General features: G+C 31.2%; 2 protein-coding genes across 4 annotated transcripts in view; one reads left to right on the top strand and one right to left on the bottom strand.

Annotated features, from left to right (window-relative positions):
- The window catches only part of LOC106056403 (uncharacterized), a 130,296-nt gene that overhangs the window by 56,700 nt on the left and 51,831 nt on the right, over positions 1 to 21,765 (bottom strand). The window lies entirely within an intron of this gene.
- Positions 65 to 21,637, top strand: LOC106056461 (protein Njmu-R1-like). Of its 3 annotated transcripts, none has more exons than XM_056020787.1 (12): positions 65 to 223; positions 4,129 to 4,200; positions 7,119 to 7,244; positions 7,394 to 7,564; positions 7,707 to 7,764; positions 12,056 to 12,133; positions 13,005 to 13,124; positions 13,475 to 13,539; positions 16,542 to 16,705; positions 16,931 to 17,031; positions 17,884 to 17,954; positions 19,572 to 21,637. In XM_056020787.1, exons 1-12 carry the CDS (start codon positions 108 to 110, stop codon positions 19,708 to 19,710), a joined length of 1,281 nt encoding a protein of 426 aa, XP_055876762.1. In that variant the 5' UTR covers positions 65 to 107; the 3' UTR covers positions 19,711 to 21,637. The 3 variants fall into 3 exon arrangements, with proteins under 3 accessions (XP_055876762.1, XP_013068693.2, XP_013068701.2); XM_013213239.2 differs by having other exon boundaries at positions 7,361 to 7,564; XM_013213247.2 differs by lacking the exon at positions 12,056 to 12,133 and having other exon boundaries at positions 7,361 to 7,564.

Here is a 21,765-nt window from a genome sequence, read left to right as displayed (position 1 = left end):
TGCACCTTTTTCTCTGATCTCTTTTTCAAAAGAGTCTCCGCTCTCTCGCAAGAGTATGATCTCTTTTGCAAAAGAGTATTGTAAACAAAGACAACTCATAATTAAAAATGGCTGATTCAACCAGTGATTCAAGTTCTGTTCAAAGTTTGCAAGTAGACCAGAGTTCAGAGAAAAAAATTGATAATAACAGATTTTATGCATTATACTCTTTCAATGCTCAAAAGTAACATTCTAGTTTAGATCTATTTTAGTCTAAACTTAAGTTAAAACTAACTTACTAAAAGCTTCTTAGCTTACTTAGTCCTTAGAGTTAGACTAGTTAGACTTAGACGCCTTAGTTACTTAGTTCAATAGTTGACTTAGATCTACTCACTCAGACTCACTGACAACTTTAATTTTACTATTTTTAGGGAGGTGAAAAATTAATCTTTGAAAAAACAATTTTTCGTTAGTACATCATTAAAATACTTTGAAAGAACTTTCCAAATGGTGTTTAAATTATGACTAGATCTATATAAAATTATAAAGTTTATATAAAATTAAAATAAATAAAGACAAAGACTGTAAAGTTTAAACTTAATGATAATGATTATTTTAACTTAAAGTCAGTTAAGTATTAACTAGATCTATGACTTGAATTTGAACTGTGGGGTATGCCTATGGGTATGAATATCATTCAATATGATGATAGTGTTGGTGTAATACTAGTAATAGTGATAGATTACAGATAATGAGATATACTTAACTATCATAATAGTCTAGAATCTTGATATACTACTTAGCTAAATAATTAAAATATTATAATTATCTATTACTAATAGTAATACTAATACTATTATAGTATATTTATACTTATAATACTAGTAATACTACTACTAGAGTTACTACTAGTTCATCTAGATCTAGATCTAGTAGTAGACTAGTCATTAGATCTCAAATTCAAATTGGAATCTCTAGACTTAGAGTCTAGTAGGTCTTAGTAGAATTTAGGGGAATCTTCAGTCTAAAGATCTAGAATCTAGCATAGTGTAGTCAGTATAGATCTACAAAACAAGATTTAAAAGATTCACCGCCACTCATTGATCAGGGAACATTAAATGCACCAAGATACCTGTGTGTAGTCGCTGAATGAGCTCTTTATGTTGTGTCTGTTGTATTTATGTGTATTTTTTCTGTTGTGTTGTCTTTATATGAGAAAAGAGTCCTTGTAATCACAACTAATTTCCGTAAGGATCAATAAAGCAGTCTTAGTCTTAGTCTTATCATTCTAGTCTAGATCAGATGTATAATTAGTTTTTTTTTGTAAGTATTAGATCTTTGGCTATGTTTTCCCACATACTTTCGCTGATGCCTGAGGCTCTCATGTCTCACTTGCAGACATCTCTATATGTTAGTCTTGGGCGGCCCTTGGGTCTGACTCCTTCCACAAGCTCAGCATATAAGATATCTTTCGGGATTCTACCATCTGGCATGCAGGTGACATGTCCGAGCCAGCGTAATCTTCTTTGTGTCAGGAGAGCATACATGCTGTTCATATTGGTCAATCTCAAAACTTCCTGATTGGAGACATGATCCCTCCAAGAGATGCCCATTATGCGTCTCAGGCAGCGCATGTGGAAACTATTCAATCTGTGCTCTTGGTACATGTATGTTGACCAGCTTTCACTGCCATAAAGGAGAGTGCTCACAACACAGGCGTTGTAGACTAGGATTTTGGTCGCTGTGGTCAATTTACCATTTTCCCAGTGCATGGAGACAGACTGTGCGTGCTGGGACAACCCTTGCTGAGAACAAAAGAATTGAAGCGGCTTTAATCAAGAGGGAAAAAAAGAAAGCTGCCCTGTCTGCTAGCCCTAAATCAGAGGCATACACATGTACGAATTGTGGCAAAGTCTGCCGTTCTAGAATTGGCTTGATTAGCCACACCAGATTCTGCCCCGTCTCAAGATTAAGCCAAAACCAGTGACTCATTTGGGCGCATCCATTGCCTTTTGAGACAAAAGGAGCCATATATATATATATATATATATATATATATATATATATATATATATATATATATATATATATATATATATATATATATATATTAGATCTAACTATTCCAGTAGCTTTTGATTGAAAATAACAACATATTTTGGTCTAATCAAATCACTTGCGTAGCCCACTTTTTTTTCCCGTCGGCGAATCTAGATCTATCATTTCTAAAATTTTCTATGATCTCTACTCTGGTGATCTAGATCTATCTTAGTATCTATTCTATGATCAAATAGATCTAGTAGATCTAGTTAGTATGCCAAAGACAGTCTCTTTATTGATTTGCTGAAAGGTGTTCGAGGTAACAGAGGTGCTCTGTAAAAATGCTTTAAGACCAGCTTAGGCGCCAACTTGCTTTAGCTGACATGGAAGAGAGCACCTGGCTGCAGGCTGCTATGGAACAAGACAGCTAGAGATAAATTACAAAGGCTGCAGGATACACATTTGAGACCAGAAGAAAATCCACTGCCAAGGGCAGACGTAGACAGCGAAAAATGTTTTAAATTGACCATTGGCAGTCAATGGTTATGCCTGCACTGGATGTGGCAAACTATGTAGGTCGCAGCTGGGGCTGTGTAGCCTCGTGAAGTACTGCACTCCTGATTAATCTTCTCATTCAAAGACAAGTCTTATTATCTTGTATTTATACATTATATAATATATATATTCAATATATTATTGTCACTAAGTCTAAGTCAAATGTCATGTCTGAACATTTACAGCACATTAAAGCTAATACAATCCTAGATCCTAAGATCTCTCTCTGTCTGTATATATATATATATATATATATATATATATATATATATATATATATATATATATATATATATATATATATATATATATATATATATATATATATTACTCTAGATCATAAATCATACTCATAGTGTGATAGATCATTAGCATTTAGATGTAGACTTGTACTACCATGAAGTATGATTAATTCAGCTGAAGAGGACATGAGTGGCACTAGATATAGTCTAGAGTCTAGATCTAGTTTATAGATCATGATTAGAGTAGTTTTAGATCTAGATTCTTAGATTCTATATCATCTAGTATTTCTATGATCTGAAATTTAGAGATGAAATAAATCTGTTAATGGCAATGCTATTCTATATTAAATCTCTATGATACTAATCACTAGATCAACAAATCTGCTAAGTACTTATAGATGTATACTTAACATGGGTGTAGCCAGTTGGGGCCCACTGAAATGAAATATTGCAAACATTGACCAGTTTCTGGGCTATGTTCATTAAATAAATCTATGAGACTAAAGAAAATTCAAGCAAAAGCAAACTACAGTCACCAAATGCCATGGTGTAGCCAGGAGGGGGCAGTATCAACACCCTAAAAAAAATATTTCACAAATGGATCTGTTCTCCTGTGCTCTATTAATATTCAAATCTACACAAATTCAAAAACAGCCTGGGAAAATATTTTTCCATTTTTAACAACTATACATAGCTTTTTAATTCTTAACACTGTTAATGCCCATCGTTGGTTTGTAGCTCCAGCTAGTACAACTAATTTGATGTAGGCGGATTAAATTCTTAATGTAGATCTTGAAATAAACAAGCTTCTTTCATAAGAAAACTGAATATAACTTTTATTCATAAATTTATACAGATTTAACTTGAAAGTTGATATATGTAGAATCACAAATGAATTGATAATTTAAACATCCTTTTCTATCTCCTGTCTCTTGCTAGTCTCTCCTCTTTAACTTTGACATCAGTATTTATCAACTTGAACTAAGACAGACCACCTCATGATTTCTTCAGAATCGAATCAGCCTACCCAAACAAACCATCCCATTCCCCTTTCTCATAATTACACATAAATATGCACACACACTTCATAACATACGCTTGTGCTAGGTCATTTGCAGACACCACAACTAACATCCAACTTTACTACAACAACCACACTTAAAAAGAGGACACATTTTCAAAGACAAGTACAAATGTACATATTTTGATTTATATATTTTTTTTTTTTTGAGGCAGCAATAGTAGACATTGCTGTAGTAATATTTGCAGCTTTTTTTTTTTGCAACTTAAATATCTCTTTTTATTTCAAAAGATTTTCTGATCTAGGCCCATCAACAGACAATGCTTCTACAAGCACAGTTGAACAAGCAGATGGAAGCTTAAGGTGACTTCAACAATTATATTACAGCAGTAATCATTAGGGCTGCACTGGATAGTCGCTCCAGCTTCTGCCGAATATTTGGCATTTTTCCACAATTGGGCAATATTTGGCTCCGGTCAAATATCATTACCGGATAATTGGCAGAATAGTAAAAAGTACACCTATTTAATATGCATAAAGTGGAACTCCTTCCATTAATGTCTATTGTAGAATATATTAATGTTTATATTAGAATAATGTGCTTAAAAATAAAGCCTTTATGAATATGCACCAAACATCGTTTATTATTAAGACATGGCATGTTAATATAAATAGAAATAAAACTTTACATCATAAATGCGCTTTACATACAGAGCAGCAATGGCTGGCACATTTTTTCAATTTGTCTTGACCTTTGAGTAGGTTAGTTAACATGTTAAAATTTTATATTCCTTGACTACGTCATACTGACGACCAGATGTCTGTCTAGCTGTGCGTGTATATCTCCAGAGGTAGAGATGAACAACTCCCACCCCCTTTTTATTTGTTTAGGCCATCTCTAGAGTGTCAATACACTGACACTCCCTTTAGAGGGAACTGAGTTTGTTTATTTGGTAGTAAATCTTTATTAGGGGGCTGGACTACAAGAGCCGCACCTCTACAAGGGTAACCAGGTATATTTCCAGAGTTGGAGATGAACAACTCCCATCACCTTTTATTTGTTTAGTCCATCACATTGAGTTCATTGACCACAAGTCAGATACGATGGACGTTAGCACTCTCTAGAGGTCTCACGAGGGAACTAGGTTTGTTTACTTAGTAGTAAATCTTAATTAGGGGGCTGGACTTCAAGCCACACATCTACACGGATAACCGGACAAAGAGTTTGCTTGGAGAAAAATCTGAATCACGTGGCTGGACTAGAGGCCACGCCTCATGTGTGCCGAGTTACTTGGATATAAATCTCAATTAGTAAGCTGGACTTAAGATCACACACCTAAATGAGTGACCTTTAGCTACGCAGAACACAAACCGCAAGATTTCATAGCCCAGTAAGCCAGCAACTAATTATTTTGTAGAAAAAAATCTATATTAGCATAAAAGACACGACCAGGCCTATTTTTAAATGGAGAGCTAAACACCCCCTACTCTTTATTTTATTGACACCCAATTTATTGATAGACCGTGACCATTTTTAAGCCAGAATGAAAAAAACACAACGTGCTAACAAAGCATACTACACTGTAAATAAATATTACGGTTAAATTACATTTTCTAACGTGTTAACTTGAATATTACTCCTGCAGTTACCTGATTTGGTAACGATATTCTTAATAATTTTTGACAGTCAAGTAACTCCTCGTTATTACTATTTTATTTTACTTAAGATGCTTACTTAGCCACTGTGTATCAGGCCAGGACGACTTTTTACACACCTGACATCCATAGGCTTACTATCATTCCCTTTTGTAACAGTTACTGAAGCCACGAATAAAATCAATAATAATTAAGGAAGATGTTTCTTAGATACGTTCTTTGCATTTAATGTTTCTTACATACGTTCTTTGCACAATAAAATAAAACAAAGATGTGCATGTTTGCGTGTGTGTATTTTTTGCCTCATATTAAAACATTTAGAAAGAAAGCTAATTTCATTGTTTAATTCTTTTGAATTAATAAATAACGGAAAACCTTACAGTAAAATTTAAAATCGCATAAAAGAAATTGAACAATAGTACCGCAGTTAGATCTAGCAAACAAAAAAATAATATGCTGGAGTGTAAAAAAAACCCACTTGACCTCTGTTACTAGTGTACGGGTATAATTTATCTATATGCTTGACATACCTTGCCAATGTGTTATCTTTTTTTTTGTCTGACCACTCAACACTATTGCATACGCCCAAGGAAAAAAAACATGTGATGGTCAACACAATCAACTATACACACTACACTAGGACTGCATGGGTAGGCTCACTACGTCTATCTGACCAGGTTGTTGCAATCAGTCAAACACAAAGTCTTTTTATGTTGTTGTTTTTTTTTATAGGGAGGGATGGATGAGTTTTTTTTTCTTATACATTTGGTTTTCCTAATGCTCTTAGATCTATATAACAGTAGATCTAAACATCAATAATAGGCCTACAGACTACAATTAAATCTATGCTTCGCAACATCTAAAGTTCAAGCTATAAATAGGTATAATTGATGTTCCCGCTGTTAATAAAATATCATGTGCCGCAAATGGATTTATCTAAAACAATAAATATTGACCTACTACGCTTCAGATTCCAACTATTAACTAACAGCTACTATCAGTATTAAGTATTATGCCCTTGAAGCCAGAACCAGAAGCAGTCTTTGGACTTTAAATTACAAGTCTGATGACTAGTTGTTGGTCTTAAATTCATTAACACATACATCCAAGCACTATACAAGCCAGATTGCATTTTACTTATGAGAGCTTTACATTAGTAACTAGTTAAATATATACTAACATATTTTACATTGACTTTCCCACACAGAGCCTTTATAGTTAGAAGCCTTGTTCATACACACAGACACGCTCATGCTACACAGATTAATTTGTGATAGGACTATCTGTTTATAAATACTGTTAAGCTTGAATAAATCAATGAGTAACAAAGTTTAAAACAATAAGGTATATAAAAGGAAAAAAAATAAATATCAACAAATTTGTTATGTTATTTGACAGTTTCGTAAAATGTTCAGCAACACAAACTATTTACAAGACACTTAGGTATTCGGCTCCTGCTCCGGCCGAATACCATTTTTTACTATTCAGCAATATTCGGCTCCGGACGAATATCAAAAAGTACTATCCGGTGCACCCCTAGTAATCATATATTACATTCAATAGTAGTATATATATATATGTATATGTATTAATTAATCTTATTAGGTTTATTATTTTTTTACTAGCTTAAATATCATTGCAACAAACTTGACTGCTACTACTGAAACAGACCTCAGAAAATCCATAGCCCAGAGACTTTCTAAAAATTGCCCCAAATCTGGAGATGGCGTGTTTTTGTCTGTTGGTCTTCAGTAAGTAAATAGCAAGAACATTTAGCTTAGTTTAAATAAGTGCCAAGCTTTCTTTTGAAATGATAGACTGTTGTTAGTACACAAGTACTGTTTAAATGTTGTTGTTTTTTTAATAGAAATCCTAAAACGTCTACATCAATCTCCATCAGTGCTGCAGCATCAGTATCTGCATCATGCTACTTCTGTCTTATTGAGTCAACATTTGATACTCTGGATTTTGATCTCGTTAGCCAAGAAGGAAAATGTTCAGACATAAGACCACATGAAGTTCAACAATTCCTGGTGTGTTTCTTATCGTTCCAAGACAGTTCACTTGAGCAGTATCCTTCCCAGAGTTTGTTTTTATTTATTTTTTTTTACACATACTGATTATTTTCAAAGAAGGTACTATTCTTCTTTTATTATAATTTTTATTAAGTCATGCAGAAATTTCTTTATTTCCAAGTCTTAATTTATTGTAAGATTTCGCTCTGACTTTGATTCTTATACACAAGGCTTGATTCCATTACTGGACAAGGAAGTAAGTGTAACACTAGCTATTGTTTGCAATTATAAGTATTAACTAGATCACCTTATTCTGCAAACTAAGTTTATGATATTATAATTGCACAAGGAAATTAAATTCTAAAGTTTTAAGGTATCCTACTTATGTATGCATTTAAGTAAAATCTTTGTATTGCTTTCATTAATTTTATTTTTGGTTGCATTTTTAATGATTGACTTAAAAAAAAAGAAAAGTCATACTAATCTGTCACTTTGTCTTGTAGAAATTTCATGTAAAAAGAAATGTCCACCATTTGTTTTAACTGAAATCTTCTAAAAGTTAGTTTTACTATCTGTAAAAATAATTTGAAAAAAATTATCTTAAAATCAACTGTTGAATCCAGGGTAGAGGAGAGCACCAAACTCTCTTCCCCCTCCTTGCCATGAGTGTACATGATTAGTAAATAATTTAAATTTGACTTTGCATGGGAAATTGGTATTGTACAACTTCAAGTATTTTATTTAGAAAATGGTTTTAACATATATTTGAGTTATATTTTTACCAACTCTCCATCCTCCTTTGAAAATTGGGATATTTTATCATTCACTATTGTTTGAAAATACTTAAATAGTGTACATAAATATTATATTTTAAAGGTTTTAAATCTTTCTTTTAAAAATGTTTTAAAATAATTTAGCGTTTTTGCATTTTTCTAATTAGGCATGTTTTTAAGGAGTTGATGCATATAAAACAATTGTCAATTTTTAAAAAAATGGAACCTTGCTGCATAAATAGATTCCTGTTTAAATATAATTACTAGACATTTTCAGGTATCAATGAGTCACATGACACTGCACAATCCCTTAGAATTTGTGAATGATTTTAATTCCCATATATTATGATGTTTTGTGTGCATCTTGATTGAATAGAAAGAACTATAACAAAAAAAGATTGGATCACATCTCTGTTGTGACAAGTCTGTCATATCTAAATTATGTAAATTATAATTTAAAAAAAAAACAACAGTTCAGTTCCCTTTTTTTTTCTATCCCATGCCTGCTTAGTTTATAATTGGTACATAAATATTTTAATTCATCATAAATTGATTTAAAGTACAGTGACACTCATGTTTAACTTAGCAGCGTTTATGGCTTCAATTTATATGACCTTCTTTGTCTAACTTAAATGCAGTATGACACAGGCTTTGGTTTATGAATGTCAATTCTTACCATGGATGAAGGACGTTTCATTTATCTATTTTATTTTTATGTTTGTTTGTTTGTAATTAGTTTTTAATATTGTTAATTAAGCTAGGTCTATATATGAGACATAATTTTATCATTTGATTTTAAGTCTTATATACTTCAGTGCTATAAGTACAAAATAACAGTCATGGCTTTAAAAAAAAAAAAGAAAAGAAAGAAAACATTATCAAGCTAGTCCAAAAGAAATTATTTGATTGGAGGACTTTTTGAAAAACCTTGTCTTCAAAAGAAAAAAAAAATGCACTTCTATTTGAATGTTTCATTAATTGACAGATTTGCACTCCTTCAAGAATGTTGATAGACAAAAAGAGATTCTAAGTATAGACTAGTTCAGTGATACCCAAACTATGGACCATGGGCTTGATATTGTGGTTCCATCTGGCCTGTGAAACCTCCGCTTGAATTGTAGAAAAAAAAAATTTTAAAAAGGTTGAAAAATTTATTTTCCCTATGTTATGACTCTCTTTTTCTTTGATGGATTCCATTCTAATCTATCCTATTCTAATATTCATATTAATTTTTTCTTATAAGAACACAAGGTTTATTTTTTCGGTGACAAGAGTTAACAGTCATTTTGATTTGTGTTCTTTTGATGTCAAAGCGAGTATCATTTAATATTTATGTGTTAATGAAATAGGAGCGCATAAGAAATGAAAAGTAGACTCTGAATGTAGAAACTTCCATGAAAAGTGCATGGATCTTTACTTTTTGGGGGGAACATGATAAACATGTTTGAGTTGTACAGAAAATGTAGCTTTTTACTTAAAAAGGCATTGTAAAACAAAACATTAAAAAACATGTCAACAATGATGGTTTGAGCCACTAAGAAGAAGATTGCTAAGTTACGCCTGGAGTTGAAGGATTGATAAGAATATTTACTAAAAAGAAACAAGAAAATGAGCAATGATAGAAATTCATCCGGGAAAAAAAAATGACCACATGACAATTGCTAAACGAGTGGACAATACAGGTAAAAATCTCAAGACAGAACAGCAGATTTTAAAATGTTTTCTATTCTTATACTGCACAACTCTTGGTACAAACAGTACTTTTTAAATCACCAAGAAGTTAGCATCTATGAGGAGTATGCATGGGACCTCTACTGATGAAGATGTGTTCAAAGAAATTTAAACCATCATAGAGGATCTTTCTATTCCTTGGGATAAATTAGTTGGAGTGACTATTGATGGTGCCAGAAATATGGTTGGATATCTCTGCCAACTGGTAGCGAGAGTTATTAGAAAAGTTGTTAAGTCAAACGGAACATATTCTCTGTAGCTTCATTGAATCATTCACCAATAAAATCTCTGTTGCAAGGTGTTTTATCTGGACCATGTAATGATGCTTGTGTTTAGTTCTGTGCATCTCATCAAGTCACAGGTGTTGAACCACACAACTTTCAAACATAGGAATATGCTGACATCCTATTTAAAAGTGAAGTGCGCTAGTTAATCTGAGGCAAGTTACTAAAATGATTTTTTTTATTTGAGACATGAAATAGACATTTCTATGGCAGAGAAAAAGCAAATGCCTCAACTGAATGACCTTTTATGGTTATTGGATTTAGCTATTTTATGTAACATCTTATCACCAAAGCACAAGGGAAAGACAAATTAACTTTGCATATACATGCTGAAATAAGTGCTTTTCAAAAATAATTGCAACTCTTCATTCAGCAGGCAGAAAGGGTGCACCTTATCTACTTCCAAAACTGAACCACTCTATAAAAATGATCAGCAGTTAAATATGTCTTTCCCCCCCCCCCCCAACCCCCCCCCCCCCCCCCCCAAAAAAAAAAAAAAAAAGGAAATAGTTCAACTGCTGAGGGTCTTGAAGAATCATTTCAGTGAAATTTTTATGGATTTTCAAATTTGAATTCCATTTGCAGTCAGTGTGTTAAGTGCCATGACTGATCTGCAACTGGAACTGATTGACTTATAAACCAAACATCCCTGCTGGTGAAATTTCGAGCAATGCAGACAATTGGATTTCTGTGCCATGCTGCTTTCATAAACCTTGCACATTTCCGAAAACAAGCATCAAAGATGATTTTTAAAAGCACTTAATTTAGTAGACAAACTTTTTCAGTAATAAAAGGGGTGAAACCCATGTTAAATAATCACCATAATAAGCCTACTAGAGCCAGGAGTTTGTAATAGAATTTTTTTTTTCTCAAGTTCATTTTTTTATCTTTTTGAAGAAAATTAAAAAGCTCTGGGGGCCAAATTATTTTGGGGATCACTGGTCTAGTTGTTGTTTTTTAAAGATCATATATACATGCAATGTAAAAATGCAATCAGCAGTGATATAGAAATATAACACCTTAAAAGCTTGCAATTGCTATATGCCATAAATACTCACAATATCTAAACTGGTACTATTTCCACCGAGAGCTTATCTTGGATTTTAACTTACAATAACAATGAACATTTTCAATTTTAGAAACACTCACTAAAATACAATTTCTTTGATATTAAAATTTTTGTTTCAAAATTGACAAATTAATATTTACTATCCAGAAAAATATAGTAAAAAAACTAAATTCATATTAAGCCTTGTCATAAATATAAGGTTTGATGGAATAACTGCCCTTTATTATATACATTATTATATACATGTATGTATTAAATAACTACCATGCAGAATATGACATGCAATACAAAAAAAAACAACAGATTATTGTTCAAACTAAATGAAAGATGCAATTAAAATATTAGATAAAACTTATATTGTGTGTTCTATTTATACACAATGAACATTGGCACACATATAAAATGATATGTAACTGTTTGAAATAATAATTACTAGTAATTGAACAATTAAAATGTTAATGATTTGATAATTCAGTTAGGGTTAAAGGGAGGCTAGATGCATAATAAGACTAAGACTGCTGTATTGATCCTTATTTGTGGTGATTAAAGGCCTCTTTTTTTTTTTTTTCATAGTATTGTTAACATCAAATTAATAAGATACAGAATGACTTTAATACTTCTAGCACTCAAGTCTTTTTGACAAATTATGCTTGTTCATGTATAAACTCAGCTCAACTGTTTTCTACTTAGCCTATTGTGTCACCTTCCCTTCCTCAAAGTTTTCCTGAAGCTTCTTGCAACTCTTCTTTTCCCATTGATCCTAAAGAGGTAATTACATTTTTCTCCCTTTATTTGCCATTTGTTGTTTTAAAACATTAAGATGATAAATAAAATATAATTCAGGTTTAAATGATATTATTCTTATTAAATTATTTTAAACACTAACAGATACACAAAATACTTGTTAGCATAATGTCAGTTCTAATACTGAGGTTAGTAAGGTTAGTTAAACTTCTTGACGAATTTCAATCGACTGAATAATTTTAAATTGTTTATTTATTTTTTATTTTTTTTTTAATTGGCAGTTTGACTTAGTGTAATCCAACATAGATATTTGTTTCTATTTCAGTTTTTTTTTTTTTAAGTTTGCTAAAACAATTTGAAAGCTTTTACACTCCTCTTTCTGAGAAAGTTTTCTATTTGCCATTCCTTTGAACTAAAATAAACTGAAATAAACACTAGATGCTACAAATATTTTTTTGCATTAATAAAATTTAACACTTATAGTTAGCACAGAAAATATAAAACAAAGTGGCAGTTATTGAAAATGTTATTTCGTTTATAATGAAAATGTTATTTCGGGTTGTTGTTTTTTTTAACTATTATTATTATAAATTGTAAATATAATAGTTAGGAATTGTTTTCTTTTTTTTATATGAATGCAAATTTTTTTTTGTGCCAAACTAGAAACATTTCAATTTTTCTAACTTGAACTAACTTGCACCCAATAGAAATGTTTAGACTTTATAACTAATTCCATTTATTCATAAGCATTATAATATATCTATAGCTTTGTGTTAAAATGAGGTTATATATATGTTTTATATCTTTAATATTTTTTGTTATAATCATTTAAAATTTAAAGTATATTAAATCATATTTTTCTACTAGAATTAATTGTTATCATTTTTGCTAATAGCTTAGTCAATTAAGCACCAGAATTCACAATTACCTGGAGCAGTGGCCTTATGTTGTTCTAGAATATCTTACAAGAACGATACAGTACTTTGGGTCTGGGATTCAGCACCTTTTATACTCAGTAAATATATTCTATACTCAGTTCTTTTCTTGGTAAATTAATATTAATTTATTGACAGCAAATTTTTAGTTTTGAACTTTGATGTATCAAATATAAAATGTTTTTTTTTTTTTTTTTTTTTTTTCTTGAAATATAAAGTTTTATAGAAAGTTAGTAACTTTGTGTAAGCAAGCATGCAGTGTCTTTAGTTATAAATCTTTTATAATCTTTTTTTTTTTTAGCTTCTCAAAAATGTTTTTCGAATTTTTAATATTTTTTTTATAAAAGTAATTTTAACACCATGGACCCATGATTGCTTATTACTATTCATATTATTAATAATAAGGCCTATGTTTATGATTGTCTATTAGGCCTTACTGAATGCAAATCTTCAAATAAATGATGCAACTGAAGAACAAGAAGATGACATTAGAAGGTACAGAAAGTTTCATAAAAATAGTCAATCTTGTTATTTGAAATTCCTTTGCTAAGCTCATACCTAATGGTATGAATTGTTTGATTAATAACATCTGTTTCCTTGTTACAAAGCTTGTATCAACACTTTGTCTATCTGGGGCATGACATGGCCTGAATTGTGCTGATGTGCCACAAATCCAAAATCCAAATCCTTTGTCTGTCTGGTAAAAAGTTTGTATTCATTATGTCTCCCACAACCAATCTCTGATTAACCTGAAATTTTGCATAATTATTTCTTTTACCTGACAACACAAGGATCAGTAAAAAAAAAATTAACCAATTAGTTAATTAACTATTGGTATTAAATTATTTTGTTTGGTATCTCGTACAAGGGAAAGAAATTGTATTTGAGACTGAAGTGGTGGTATAAGCTGAATTATTCCTGTTTATAGGTTGCTGCTCTAAATTGAAACAAAAAATATATAACTATACAATCTTCTCTAGTCATAAGTACCTCACTAGTAGAGTGTTGGCCTGAGGAGGTGTGAGCCACGAGTTTGAATTCAGGCCTTTCCCTATTTTTTTTTGTAAATGCTTTTAAAAACCAATTACAGTAAAATCCAATTATCCTTTTCTTTCTTCTCCCCCCCCCCCCCCAATCAATTTTCCTAACTGGTCTAGATAAGTTATAGGATCATTGCATATTGAGAAAAGCTTAAAGCATGAAATAGAGCCAAACAAAAACAACCACACTGATTTATTGTTGTTTGTCTAGTTCTATTACAGATAGAGATGGGAAACGAAACAAACCTGAACCAAACGAACTGAACTCGAACCTCACTTATGACCAAACCGAACCCGAACTTTGTTACTGCTCAGTATGAACCGAACGAACCCTCTTTATCTTAACCATACTAATTTTGCAATTTGTACATCCCTTTTTTATATATTTTTGGTTTAACAATAATAAAAAAAACTATTTAAATATTTTATTTAAATGATAATGATTCCATTATCCTTTGAAAACTTGGAAACTGTGGAGGAGGGGGGTATTTTGGAAACTTTAAAAAAGAAAATAAAAAGCAGTGCGTGATGGATTCCCATGGATTTTTCCATACGTGCCGACTCTTCTCTGGCCTTGAATTTTCGCGGGTTGTTTGCAATATTTGTTTTGAGTCAAATAGCCCGCCCTGTTAATAGGCCTAGATCTAGTAAGTAGAAAGACAATTTTAAAAGATTGTCACTTTTATTTAAAATGGCTGTTAGCTGAGAGTAGAATATTTTTGGCTGATTTTATTTAGAGTGTAAATATAAATCTACAAGAAGTTCATTTGTGTTCTAGTTTAAAATAAATTTTAATTATCTTCTTTTCATAGTAAAATCAGTTAAAAACGGAATCTGTTTTATAAATATTTGATATTAGAAATACTTAATATTTAATTTATATATAATGGTATTTACATTTTTTTTAGAGTTTTATTTTTTTAAATTGTGAAGTATTCCATATTACTATTATTCTGTTTTGCATTATTGATCATCAGTATTTTCAATGCAGCGTTTCTCAAACTTTGGGTCCCTCCCCCCGGGGGTGGGGATGATGAGTACCTGGAATTGGGGGAGGGGGAACGCAACTTCCTGACAAAAAAGGGGTGTCATAGAGTGTGTGTGTGTTTCCTGGTGGCGGTAAGAAGAGGTTAAGTGATTGATTGGTGTTTATGCATTGAGGATGATGTAATTAGCCTAATGCTAATGTGAAATGGCAGACAATCTTGAGCCATAAAAGAGTAAGGATGTTGTTTTGTGGTGAGCTAGATTTCGTTTAAATATCAGTATATTTCATTAAAATTACATCTCTATCTCAAGTTAAATATGTGTATATTGTAATAACAGTTAGGCTGTTCACATAAGAAATTGTTTTTAAAGTTTAAGTAAAAATATAAAACACCTTTATTGGTTCAATTGTACTAGCTGTTTGTAAGCGACAAATAAACAACGACCAACAAACAAGGAGAGGGGTCGTCGAAAAACATGTTTTATTTTCAGTGTAACTTATCTGAATATTAGTAAAATTATGTGTTAAAAAATTAAAATATATTAAGTAGAAGATGTCATTTTATCTTCTAATAAGTCCTTGTTAAATGTAGAGTGCTTTTAGCGAGGCTGGTATGCAACAATATGGGACAAAACGTTTTGAAGAAAACATTTTAAAACATCTCCGCTAGTGTGATTCTTATGGATTTTTTGTCTCAGAATGTCGAATTTCTTCCGTCTATTGCAATTTATTATTGTGATGACTTTTGTTTAAAAAATAAAATGTCCTCAACAGAGACATCTAATACTACTGGCCATGGCTGCCTCTTTATTATTACATTTAATATGGCCCTCGACTTTTTTTTTATTTGGATGAATAGTGTGTTCTGAAAGAAAACACATCAATATTAGCATTTTTTTTAAATTCTATCTTCTTACTAAGAGAAAAAGGCCAGAATACACTTAGCGCCGAGTCCCGCCTAGAATTAAACCCCTTGTCGACTTGAGCGAAAACCTGCAGCATTTTCAATTCTATCTCCGTTAAGAAATTTTCACAATGCTTAAAATTTATGTAGGCAACATTATTTTGTAAAAAGTTTTCCCCTAGTCATATTATATGTTGCAAAGTATTTGTTTTATTTGTTTTATGTAAATATTCAAATGAAAGTGTTTTAACTAATAAATTGCATTAAACCTTATAACTTAATTTTGCTATTACATAATTTCATAACATCAAACCGAGCCCAAACCAAACTTTTGACCTGACCGAACAGAACCCGAATTATACTCGTCATCAAACCGAACTGAACTCAATCTTAAATCTGACCAAACCCAACACAAACTTTAAAAGTTGGGTTCATTTCCAACTCTAATTACAGATTTTATTACATGACTGATCCAAACTAATTCATACAATTACACTTCTTATAAGCTTTGTTTTTTAAAACAAAAGTATTTTTAGGTTTTTCTTGTTTTGTTTTTCAATGTCAGGTTTATTAACTGTGTTAGCATATCAAGTCTTGTGGAACAGCTGCAGTCATCAGAAAGTGTGAAGATTGAAACCTGTCCTGAATTTAATGATTTATGGCTTCTGCAGCCCATTGTTATAACAATTACACTAAGACAAGGACAGTCTGTGACTTTTGATAAAACATGTAGGGTTAAAGGCTTTGTTTAATCAGTTTCTTCTTTTTAAAAACTTACTAGTGAGACCTAAAAATGTAACAAATTGTTTTACTTTCATAAGATTTTCAATTTTGAAATATTTATGGATTTGGAATCAATTGTATATATTTAGGTAAATAAGATTCCTTCTTAATTGAGAAATGACGCCTTGAGTGCCATAAACATTTTTAATTGAATTATTTCAATTCTTCCAGACAGTTGTAACTTTTGCACACAAGCTTCAGAGAAACTTTTGAGTTTTGATCCGACAAATGTTTCTAAGATAAAAGATTTTTTAGAAACTATAAAACTTACTGTAAGTTGATGCTCTGTTACTTTATATAAGTAAACTGTTTAAGTTATTGTTACACTAGCCAGGAACTGTCACATGTAATGACTTTTCTGTTTTCACTCAAGTTGGATGTGAATTTGTAGACCTAATTAAATAACAATCTTTCTGATAAAACATATTTAACACTTAAGTTTAACTCCATAAGTAAAATAAGCAGATTCATTAGTTCTTCAAATTTGCAATATCCAATAATAATAATAAGGCTTGTCTTCTAGTCCAAAGATTAATGAGGAATGCAGCAGTTCCTGTGGCTACACAGCCTCAGCTGTGACCTACATATTTTGCCACATGCAATGCAGGTATAACCATTGTCCGCCGGTGGTCAATTTAGATTTTCTTTTTGCTGTCTACATCTGTCCTTGGCAGTGGATTTTCTTTTGATCACAAATGTGTCTATGAGCAGAGCTATATAAACTTTTCAGTATCCAATATTATAGTATAAAATTGTATTAATGGCACAAAGGAAATATTCATGTAAAATGCACTGACACCTGATCTTTTTCAACATCCCTTTTTTTATATCATTTGTGTCTTATAGGATCTTTCTGTTCATAATACTTCTAGAAAGCTCTATATTAATGATTGTGAAATTTCTGAGTTATTTTTAGCCATTCTAGTACTAACCATCTATTTCCAGCAAGAGATGGCATCATACTAGTTAAAACTTCCACTTATAAAAATGTTTTAGGCCCTGCCTCTGGTACTTGTGACAGTTATATTTTATTCAGTGTTTGTTTTCTTATCAAATAATGAGTAAGCAAAAAGCCAAACTCAAAAAGATTGTACTTGAAATTATTAATTTTTTTCTCTTCACAGTTTGTGCATTGCCTGAATAAATTAAAAAGATTTTTAAAACAAGCTGAGCTGGATTACTATGCTTTATACAGGTAAGTCATAGCTCATTAAAGACATTTGCTCGTTTGAGTTCAGAGATTACATAAATGTAGAAACATATGGTACACTGTTAGTGCCCTTGATTTGCAAGACAGTGAAGAACTATATACTAGCTATAGAAAAATTGCCTAATAACGAGAAGTTTATATAATTCTGCTAACAGACACAATAGACATTTAACAATAAATAAACAATTAAATAAACCATAGGCAAGTTTGATGATACTGATAGTTTACATAAATATTTTGAAAAATTGCCAGTTCTGTTTTGTAAATACAAATAATAAATTTACCTTAACCTGAAATATTGTTTTTTAAGTTTGTTAGTAACCAGATATATTGTATTTAATTCTCTGATTTTATAAATAATTAGTGATACTTTTCTCAAAATGATCCAGATAGCAATGCCTTTAGGTCTATCTTTTGAATAGGTATTATAATTGACATTAATTGAATAGATATGGTTTTTAACCTAGATATTTTTTTAAATATTTCTAATCAAACACAAATAATTACTCATTTAAATTTGTAAGTTATGAAAGTAATGAATGAGTACTTCATGTCACCAATTAATTCTAGGTTCGAAATTAGCTTTTAATATTATACTGTCCTGGAGGAAAATTTTGTATCTCTTAAAAGTGGCTATAAATTAAATATAATGCTACTTAGTGACTATACTTTACTTTACTTTGGTGACCGGTCACTTCATCCCCGGTCACTTTATCCTCAGTCACTTCATCCCCAGTAATTTCATCCCCTGGTCACTTCATCCCATGGTCACTTCATCCCCTGGTCACTTCATCCCCGGTCATTTCATCCCCAATTAAATATTTTATATATAAATATGATTATGTAGAATGCTTTTTGACATTTTATGACTTGTTACTAATGCGTTTACAGTGTTTCCTCTTCCACTTTGTTTTCTTAATGAGAAATCTTATATTATATTGTAAATCTGGTTGTGTACTTAGCTATAGGCTTCTATTGGATGTGGGGGTTGTAATATCATAATATTATCCGGATCGAAGGCCAAGGTTTGGTGGAAGTAGTAAAAAATCATTTGAGAGATAGAAGTGCGATTACAATAATTATGATCATGCCGCTGATAACTTAAGGCCAAGGTGTGGTGCAAGTAGTGGAAATCTTTTGAGAGATAGAAGTGCGATTACAATAATTATGACCGTGCCGCTGATAACTTATCATCAAAGACCAAGGTGTGGCGAAAGTACGACCATGTTTCACTTTATTTTATTTTTCAATCGCTCTTTCTTGAAAATGGGCGCGTCATTTTTAGCCTTGAAATAAGGTTGTTTTTTTTTCTAATAAAGGCTGAGTTCACCCATCCTCGTGATATCATGTCGCCTGTATAAGTTTTGCTTTAATTCCTCTTAAACATTAACGTGTTACAATTTTGTCATTAAATAAAAAATGAATACATTAAATATTGCTCATTTCATGATTTTTAAAATTACAATTTGTTAGATAAAAATGATCAGATGATGAAAATATCAGGGGATGAAGTGACCACGGGATGAAATGACCGGGGATGAAGTGACCGGGAACCTTTACTTTACGTATCCTTACCATGTAATTATTCTTTGTTTATTGTAGATCCTTTTCTTATCTGAAGAAATGTGGTTGTGGTGACATGCTGCTAAGATATGTGAAGCTGGATGGAGGGCCTGAAACCCTGAGCGTGTTGTCTGTCTTAGAGACTTTCATCAAGGACATGAAACTGACGCTTATGTGATTCTTGAACTGACCAATCCTGACGTTGATATTAAACATTATTTATTTGACCTCTGTGAGATACTACCACAATGGATTATGTTATTAATGTGTTTTAGAAAAATGTTGCTGTAACAAGCAATGTGTTTGGTTGTTTACTACCATTACTGCCTTTCTGTGATCCATACTTTATTGTGCACACAAAAATGGAATATAATTACTTAACAAAAGAAATCTTAGGAAACTGAATGAAATTATATATTTTTATATGTCAAATTTTTCTTTCTGCTGCTATATAAATGTTAAATTATCAGTTAGTGATTAATTATTGTAAATAGATTATATTTCACAATTCAGTGGTTTTAAAATAGTAATAAATTTGCATATATTTTTTTTTCCTCTAGTTCATTTTAAATTATTCATACATTTATTCAAATTATTGAAACATTTTTTTCTGAACACTAGCTTTTATGTACCTAAAGGGTTATATGAAGTGTTTTGAACACCCTGACTATGCTGTTAAAAAAATTAACATTATTAGAATTCTTCACGCACAAATTGTCTAAGATATAGTATTTAATTTTTTTTTTTCTGATATTATGACTTGTGAACTTCTTTAAACTGACATGTTTTTTAAGTTTTAGTTTTACAGATATTTCTTTGCTTTGCTGAGAAAATAAAATGGGTCTCTATTTTACAGAGATCTCAGCTCTTTTTTTAATCTTTCCAACCATTTTTTTTTTTTTGGTAAATGTTTAATCTATCTAGATAGGATCATTGATCCTAGGCTTTAGGGTAAGACATTGGTAATTCATTAACTGTTTGTTTTAAAATGACCTTATGACAGATCTTCATGTACCTTTTTTTTTTAAATGGAAATAATTATTGTATCAATTATTGTCATTATATTGTTTAATAAGGCATTGTTGACCTCTAAGTTTGCTCTAAATTCCCTATTCTGCAAGATTAGATATGAGTATCAGTATTAGAAATTTTATCAAACCAAATCATTTATTGATTAAGTATAAGTTTATAAAATGTGTATTATTGTCAACACATATTTTAGTCAGGCAACAATAATAGTATTTAATATTTTTGGATTCACATGACAAGGGAGATACAAAAAAAGTGCATCTTGTGCATATGGTTGTTTATATTTATGAATAATTGATTACATATTTAGTTTTTATAATATTGACTTGTAAAGCAAGAAAAGTTTGTACTCTACATATTTGTATTGAAGAAATAGATTATATTTGTATATATACAAGTCCCTTTAAACTTTTTGGTTTGTTTCACTTCTACATCTGTAGCCTCCTTCAATAGATGAGATGAAATACAGAGTATTATCTATGGTTGGAACAATATTGCTCAGCACAATGGTTTCCTGTTGGCACACAGCTGAGATGTCTAATAGAACAAAAGGTGCCGATGCAGTTTGGGATCAGCAGTGTCCCAGGTTTTGTCAGGGTGTAGCACTGTGCTGCAAGCTGCCTAAAGGTCACCAGCTCCTGATTTTTCCTCAGGGTTGACTTCTGAAACCTTTTCATGTTTGGGTATAGCCACAAGGCAGCAAAGGTTTGAATTTAGTTTCCTTCTCCTAGTATGTTTTGCATAAGTATTGTATTGTTGTGATGCACAGATCTAGTGCACTGTCATCCAATTGTACATTCTGCAGTCTAAAGTGGCAATTATAAAAGAAAATGTATGCAGTTAATGTCTTTCTACACAGATGTTATTAGCTATAGTTAACACACAGGAACATATGAATCATCTATCCAGTTAAAATGTATACATTATTGTTGTATTTTTCTATCATTTTTTTTTTGCAACATAAAGTGCTATGTACCATGTAGGCTATATTTGGAACATATGTACATTTTTAAAATGTCATCAACTAAACTTAAGTGGGCAAAATAGAGAAATAATTAAAATATCCCAACTTTTAATTTCCATTGTTATTATTTTCATTTAACTAGCAGTCTATTGTCATGTGTTACCATATCTTAGTGTATATACAGTTACTAATTCCAGTTAATCACTATAGAAAATTTAAAGAAACTAATGCAGAAAGAGT

Source organism: Biomphalaria glabrata, chromosome 2 (genome assembly GCF_947242115.1).
Source record: "Biomphalaria glabrata chromosome 2, xgBioGlab47.1, whole genome shotgun sequence".
Taxonomy (NCBI): Eukaryota; Metazoa; Mollusca; class Gastropoda; family Planorbidae; genus Biomphalaria; species Biomphalaria glabrata.
This window is presented reverse-complemented; position numbering and strand designations above follow the sequence as displayed.

What these genes read in the sequence shown, in the direction of transcription:
- LOC106056461 (XM_013213239.2), top strand. Translation starts at nt 108, where the DNA reads ATGGCTGATTCAACCAGTGATTCAAGTTCTGTTCAAAGTTTGCAAGTA. An exon ending in CAAGCAGATGGAAGCTTAAG is followed by an intron (nt 4,201 to 7,118) that starts GTGACTTCAACA and finishes TTTTTTTACTAG; the next exon opens with CTTAAATATCATTGCAACAA. An exon ending in TTCCATTACTGGACAAGGAA is followed by an intron (nt 7,765 to 12,055) that starts GTAAGTGTAACA and finishes TTTTCTACTTAG; the next exon opens with CCTATTGTGTCACCTTCCCT.